An 8,104-nucleotide genomic window follows, 5' to 3' on the forward strand; every position below is an offset into this window, starting at 1 on the left:
ATTGTTTCAGTATAATATATACAGTGTATACAGTATATATTATATATATATATATATATATATATATATATATAATAAAAGTACTTATAAAGTGCAGAATTTCAGATAGCCATGGGAATATGTGCCTTTAATAGTTTGTATTAATATTTATTTATTTACATAGTAATCATTTATAAGAGCTGTACTCTTTGAACTATTATGACTCAGTTGCTGATTTTTTCTACTTTACAAGAAAATCACAGAATTGTAATTTTATTCTTAGAAAAACTGTTAAATGAAGATTTGAAACATACTTTTTGCTTGATAAAGAAGCTCAATAGCGAACTAAACTGCTTGTTATCTATAGCATGTCTTTACTGAGGTGTGTGTTTTCTCTTTTTCTACAAAGTAGTATCATAGACATTTATCTAAGCTTTAAATCCACTTCAGTTCTGAATTATGATAAGACAATGGGCAATTTTCAAAGGAACAAAGTGTGCTACTTCATCATAATTTTTATACAGATATGCACCTTTATTTTATTCACAAACAATTTCACAAATACACAAATACGGTCTTTACTAAGTGTAGCAGTGACAATTCTATTAAGAAAAAGAGAGGAATATGGGTTACTGGAGATATATGTATATATATATATTCCCTTTTCTGTTCTGTGTAAAATGTTTGATTTTGTTCTCTCATGGCCCTGGATATTTCTTTTGAAATGTTGCCAGGAAAAAGAAGACTAATTTAATAATTTAATAATTTTGACAATGGCAGAGTCTAATTAGATACAGTCCCTTTGAATTTAAACAAGAGAGTGAGAGTCAAATAAACATCTGTCATTCATGCAGAAAGACAGAGAACGGAGAAACAGAGAAGGAAAGAGAGAGGAGTTAATTTAAAGGGGTCAAATTATGCGATTTCAAGTTTTCCTTTCTCTTTGGAGTGTTACAAGCTCTTGGTGCATAAAGAAGATCTGTAAAGTTGCAAAGACTAAAGTCTCAAATTCAAAGAGATATTCTTTATAAAAGTTAAGAGTCATGGATTTGGGGAAAGAGTAGGAAAAAGTTAATGAATGGGGTCAGATATGGGTGATTCTTCAGTTTGATGCTTTCCTGTTCCTCTTAAATTATGTTACAGGGAAAAGTGTTATTATAGTTTTAGGATCTTATTAGCCTTACTGTTTTATTTAATGTATATGTAATTTTTTGTTGAGAACATTTTAACGTTATTATCTTTATTTATTATTTGTTTTATTTAAACAAAATAAATGTATTAAAAGCTTAAATACATTTTAAAAAGGAAATTACTAAGAACTTAAGAATTTCTATTAAAGTGTTAAATTGTTTATTTTACTTGTCCCTTACCCAGACAATTTTGCTAAACAAAGAGAAAATTATTAAAAGTTTCTTCAAATTACAACTATTTTAAAAAGAAAATTATGAAGAACTTAAGATTATGTGTATATATATTTTTTTAAATAGTTGTTAGTACGTTTGTCATTACCATTACACCGAGAGGTAGTGAATAGCAAAGACCCACCTAATAAAAGGAACCAGACAAAAAGTGAAAGAACTGGTGTGGAAAGATGGTGGGGTTGATACAGGCCATGAAGCGAAGGTTGATGAAGGAGCATAGAGGTACGTGGGGGAGGAGGACTGCCAGAGTGCAGAGCGTCTCTGGAATGAGCGACTCATGCCGTGATGGAGTGGAGGAAGCTGAATTTGGGAGCATAAAACTTTTGAGGAGTAAGGGAGAGACAAGTGTTGACGAAAGATGAACAGAATATTATGAGTGATGGAACAGGAACGGAGGGGAATAAACAAGTGCTGAAAGATAGCAATGCGAGAGAAAATGGGAGGTTTACAGCAGTGCTGTACAGTGTATAGAGAGTAAATATTTTGTGTGGAGTGATAAAGGAAGAGCAAAGAGAGAGAGATGGGGATAGAAAATAATAATAAGAGTTTTAATTAGACTAAAATACATACAAAAATACTCAGAACATCTGAACAACTAGTAATGTTGTGTCAATGTAACTTCAATTTTTCATGCACAAATCTGATCTCTTTGGAAGATATCACTGTATTGTCCTGTAGTGTGGTTTTAATTGTATTTATTATTTAACTAATTTATTATTTAACTGATATTTCTCATTTCTGTTTATATATGTTTCCCAGCATGCAGTTGGTCATGAATTCAGCTTTCTAATGCATCACTCTTTGAGTTCTTTCTATGTTCTTTCAGTTCAAGGACAAGAAATACAGCCCTCAAAAACACATTTGGGTCCTGTGTCAAATTTCTTCTGGCTTTCTGGACTTTTTGATCATATTGGATGTGATTTTCTCAAGGACTAGTGTTTGAATGAGAGCTGCGGTACCTGCAGTTTACACCAATTAGCTTTCTGAGCGCTGTCACATGGAACGCTAACGCTAACAGTGCTAAATGTAAGGTGAGGAATGGAGTAAAGCAGGGCTTTACAAATGTGTGGAGCCCACTGCATGACCGCCTGATCTTAGTGCTGCATTTGGCAGCTTGTATTGTATAGCATTGGACCCAGATGTTAGGCATTGGTCCCTGGGCACAGCCCTTAAACACTGTGGCACACAGTTGCCAGATGTTTACAAGCTAAAAAACACGTCCGTTGCTGTACCCTGCCTTGTTACAGTGCCAGAGCCCACTGAAATTCTTAATTACTGTTTCTAGGTTTCACTTTATATGCTCTCCATTTCAGTAACAAAAAGTATCATGGTAATACCAGTTTCGATTGATCAGATTACCATAGTATTACATTCTGATTCCAACACTATATATTTAAAAGATGTGAAAAATGTTCATTCTCTCCAAACCTGTGGTCATATTAGCAAACTTTTAGCTACATTTTGTGAGCAAACAATTTTTATAGTGTAGCAATGTATGAAGTACGACTCACACCTCTCTGATCAGGGCCCTTGGAATAGTCCTAACCTACCAATCAACCACCCACCGCCTCAACCCCCCCAACAGATATTTTGATTTTAATGAACTTTTAAAATTTGCTTTGCTTGAGAAATGAAAATATAGTTACAACTTTTTTTGTCATGTTAGTTTTAGATTAAATACAATGTGATTTTTGGTAATCTATTTTTCAACTGCCTAGAGGTTAATTTTGAACTGAAAGTGATTCAAACTCAAATGTTGAGTTGCTTTGAAAGATGTTTTATGCTGATGTTTAATACTTGATTATACTTGTTTATACCTCCTCTATCAGGTCAAAATATAGACTTGTTTTTAAATCCGATTTTATCCAATTATTTTAATGTGTTATCTGTAGATTTGATAAATTCCTCCCACCTTCTCTCTAACGGTTGTGATTAATCATTTTTTGAAGCTTTTGAAATGCAGCAGAGCACACAATCCAACACTGCTTACAGTATGTGAACACAAACACATGTAGGACATAGTATACAGGACACAGAAGACATTTTTGCTGATTAGCCTTGAAGCAACTGTGTGTTTTCGACAGTCCTGCACACTGATTTGTGTTTGACTGAGTGTACTTAAATACCTTTTTGTTTGTTTGCAATAAATTCTGTGAATCCACACTTACTAAACAATTTACTGTCTACCATGGTATTTATGTTTAAACATTTAATCGGAATTCATTTTTAAAAACTCTCTTTTTTTCATTTTACAGCTACACCTCAGTTCTTTCCTGCTTTTCATCCTCCGGTACCAATCGATGATAGACACACACAAGGCCGGTACATTTATGAACCCTCGCCAGTACCTCCACTACACGTGTGAGTAAACGCACAAACTAACACAACTTTACTTATGTCTATTCCCATGTGTAAAGCCACCATGAATGTAATTAAAGCCACCTTCTATCAAGTTTGAAAGAAAGACACTACAGGTAAAGCCATTGTTTTTGGAAAGAAATCATATATATATATATAAACACACACACACATACAGTGGAGATCAAAATTAGGGAACAACCTACAATTTCCTAAATTTCAAGATCACTGCTTAGTCCTATTTGAAGCTGGTCATTCCAGATCTGTGATTACTAGAAAACTGCAACTTTACAATGACACTAATTCATTCAAGTCCAACAAAAAAGGCCGGTCGTCCACGTAAGACAAATGTACGAGAAGACAGGATGATGCGGAGACTCTTGATGGGGAATTGTTTCAGCAATGAACAGGGTATGGATCTGTCTCAGCACATTTAAGAGAAATCGGACTGAAAACACACTCTGCAGTGACCAAGACTCTCGTCAGCAAAAAGTTAAAAAAGCTAGACTCACCTTTGCTGAGAAGCATGATGTGTGGAGAGAGGAGAAGTGGTCCAAAGTTCACTTTTGTGATGAGAGCAAGTTCAATTTATTTAGGTCAGATGGGAAACATTATGTTAGACGTCAGACTGGGGAAAGACTGAACCCCAAGTGCATAAAGTGGTCAGTGAATGGTGGAGGAAGAAGTGTCATGCTTTGGGGGGATGTTTTGTGCAGCAGGAGTTGGGCCTCTTATACAGCTACATGGCAGCGTGAATGAAAATGCTTATCAGAACCTCCTTCAGCAACATGCAGTTCCTTCCCTGCAAGCATCTCCCAATCAGCTTGTAATTTTCATGAAAGACAATGCTCCCATCACACTGCAAACGGATAAAGCAGTTCTTTGAAGCTGAAAACATTGAAATAATGAAATGGCCAGCCCAGAGTCCTGATTTAAACCCGATTAAAAATCTCTGGAAAATCCTTGGCGACAAAGTTACGGCTAAGAAACCCACAATAGTTACCGAACTATGGAGGATACTGGAAGAAGAGTGGACCAAGATCACACCAGCAAACTTCTTTTCCACTTCTTTCGTGCTACAGTGGTTCCCTTTCAGTCGGTCACTCTCGACGTCACGTCGGATGACCGACGAAATTGGGATCTCGCTTAGAGAGACCAATCTACTTCGAGTGTAAACTAAACGAGCCAATGCACATTGGCATGCGATTATTGCATCCAGCTGCCGCTGATCACAGCGTGAGTATAAGTAGGCAGCAGATGCAGCGCATATTCAGCTTTTCGCTGAGGAGCCGAGCGATCAATGCGATAGAGCCGGTCCCTCCAGCCGATATGAAGACGGGGTTTTACAGCTCCTACATCATTGTACCCAAGAAAGGCGGTGGGTTACGACCAATCTTGGACCTGCGTGTCTTGAACCGGGCCCTTCACCGGTTACCGTTCAAGATGTTGACGCAGGAACGCATCTTCGGCTGCATCCGTCCCCGAGATTGGTTTGCAGGAGTCGACCTGAAGGACGCGTACTTTATGTGTCGACCCTTCCGCACCTACCATACGTAACCGAGACGTTACTGTTCAATCATTTTGATCACTGTGTTTTCCACAAAATAAAGGATTCTAAAAGTTTTTAAATAGGGGTTTGTTACTATATCTTTTACAATGTTTTTGATTTTGATATAAATTATGTCTTGATAGTATTATTTTCTAATGTGCATAATATTATCAGTTCTTGTCTAGGCAGATATATCATAGGAAGGGGTGTCTGTGTGTAGTCTAATGGTATTGTTGTACACAGTGTATTAGTTCTCTTTCCGTGGGGCATGATCCATACATCTCCATGGTGATCTCTAGTTCTGTGTCAGAGATCAAAGTCTGGGTGAACACACTGTCAAGAGACGTACTAATGAGTGTGTCAGATGCAGAGACAGACATGGCAGCCTGTTAGTGCTTGATTCCTCTAAAACTGCTCATCAGGCCCTGTCGGAGTAGATGTTACAAACTCCTCTCTCACACAGCTGTTCTGCAAGCTGTCACATGTAGCACAACAATGCCACACCTCAAACCCAAGCGAGGAAATTCTTTGTTACTGATGTACACCTCTATGAAAACTTGTATGAAGATGTTACGCGCTTCAAGATAAGAAAAGTTTGATACAGTAGCAGTTGTAAGTGATTCTATGCCACTAGCGATGCCAAACAGAATTGCAAAAATGGTCGTATAACAGTTGCGTACACAGGTAGTCTGGCTTCAAACTCATTTCATTAGCAAACTTCTAGATTTCTGATTGGCTGATTGTGCTGGTCAATCAGGTATTCCTAAAACAAAGACAAAAAAGCTATACAAGCAGTTTTTTAATCAAATAATTTTCAATCATGTGATTACTGGATAAGGATACAAAACATGTTATAGAGAATACTATGAAACCCTGTTTCTTAATAATTGTATTGATATCGAGATATACACTACCATTGAAAGGTTTGGGGTCAGTAAGAGTTTTTCTTAAAGACATTAATGCTTTAATTTAGCAGGGTTTAATTTAATTGGTCAATTTTCACAGTAAATACATTTATAATGTTACAAAAAAAAATATTTCAAATAAATGATGCTCTTTTGAACTTTCTATTCATCAAAGAATGCTAAAAAAAAATATTTCCATAATGTTTCCATAAAAATATTAAGCAGCACAACTGTCTTCAGCATTGATAATAATAAAACTAAGAATTATTAGAAGACTTGACCACCAAGTCAGCATATTAGAATGATTTCTGAAGAATTATGTAACACTGAAGACTGGAGTAATGGCTGTTGAAAATTCATTAGACTTCTTTCAAAGAGACCATATCATAAGAGAAAGATCATAAGAGACTTCATTCAAAAACATTAAAAAAATCCTACAAACCCCTAACATTTGATTATGTTGTGTATTCAGTCACAATGTGAGATAAAATTGCAATTACACATCAAAGTCAAAATTGCAAGTCACTTTACCCTTTTGTGTTGACAGAAATTTCACAATTTAGATTTTTCTATATATTCTATAGTAACTAAAATTGGTTTTACATAAAAGCAAAGTCTATGTATGTGTATGTGTGTGTGTGTGTGTGTGTATGTGTGTGTGTGCGCGCGTTTTTTTGATAAATGAGGACATAAATTTGTATAATGACAAGGGTATGACATAGGTATTACAAGCATATAAATCACACAGAATGGAGTGTATTGAAAATCTGAAATAGCACAAAGTTTCCTGTGAGGGGTAGGTTTAGGGGTAGGGTTGGTGTAGGGCAATAGAATATACGGTCTGTACAGTAGAAAAACCATTACGCCTATGGGATGTCCCCACTTTTCACAAAAACAAACCTGTGTGTGTGTGTGTGTGTGTGTGTTCGCAGTGAGGGGCTTTGTCAGGTCAGCAGTCATGAATAAGCTCTCTATAAGGGGGATTCCCTTAGCAGTTCTCCCAGGTCTCAGCCTCACATTGCAGAGTAATCGTTTTTCAACTCTCTTTGTCATGTTCTTTACTTCTCATCTTCTTTTTTAAATGTCTTGTATTCAATTCAGCAATTAAAGCACACTGTGTTCCCTTTTAAAATTACAGCCTATGTTTGCTTTTTAATACATTTTGCCTCATCTGTCTCCACTCTTTTCTCTCTCTCTGCCTTTCTTGCTCTGTCACAACATGCAAAATCATTGTAGCTCTATGGCTAGATAAATTAAATAGGGCGGCTACTTGGTCCATATTACGTTTTGTATTCTTCATCATTACATCCTCTGTCTCCCCCACCTCCCCCCTCTCCATCCTCGGTAGTCATATCTCTCTTGTGCCTGTTACACTGCTAAGAATAATTTTTTTTTTTATGTCATCTGCTTGCTCTAACCCATGCACTAAAGAGAGGCTTGAAAGAGAGGGAGAGACGCGCGCTGGGGGCTTGATTGATGTCCTATGTCAACATAAACAAAATGGCAAATATAATTTAGCATTTAGCTTATGCAGAGATAATGGGGCAACACAAGGCTCAAACAAGACTCAAATAAACATCTGCCACGGTTTATCATCTGCTGGAGAGACATACTGTACAAAGCGTGGGCTGGAGGAAGAGAGGGAAAGCAGGTGAAATAAATTACAGGTGGGGCAGCTGTATTCACAGTACATGCTTGAATTGCTACACTTGCCTTGATGTGGATAGACGCACATTTATGCACATACTTAACAGAGTGTGAGCCATCCCACAAATCACTTCACTTTGAGTCTATGAATATGACAAAGAGCGATAACAGTGTCCGGTCCCATTAATATAGTTTAGTGACATGGCAAGAACCTTTATTTAAAGTGACATAAAACCGATGGTAGT

General features: G+C 36.7%; 1 protein-coding gene across 1 annotated transcript in view; it reads left to right on the forward strand.

The window, feature by feature from the left end:
- Positions 1–8,104, forward strand: part of LOC107747788 (transcriptional activator GLI3-like) — a 264,979-nt gene that overhangs the window by 117,555 nt on the left and 139,320 nt on the right. The window contains exon 4 of the mRNA XM_016562379.1: positions 3,656–3,761. Coding sequence (XP_016417865.1) covers positions 3,656–3,761 — 106 coding nt within the window. The remainder of the gene's footprint in view (positions 1–3,655; positions 3,762–8,104) is intronic.

Source organism: Sinocyclocheilus rhinocerous, unplaced genomic scaffold (assembly GCF_001515625.1).
Source record: "Sinocyclocheilus rhinocerous isolate Xijiao unplaced genomic scaffold, SAMN03320098_v1.1 scaffold3546, whole genome shotgun sequence".
NCBI classification, from domain to species: domain Eukaryota; kingdom Metazoa; phylum Chordata; class Actinopteri; order Cypriniformes; family Cyprinidae; genus Sinocyclocheilus; species Sinocyclocheilus rhinocerous.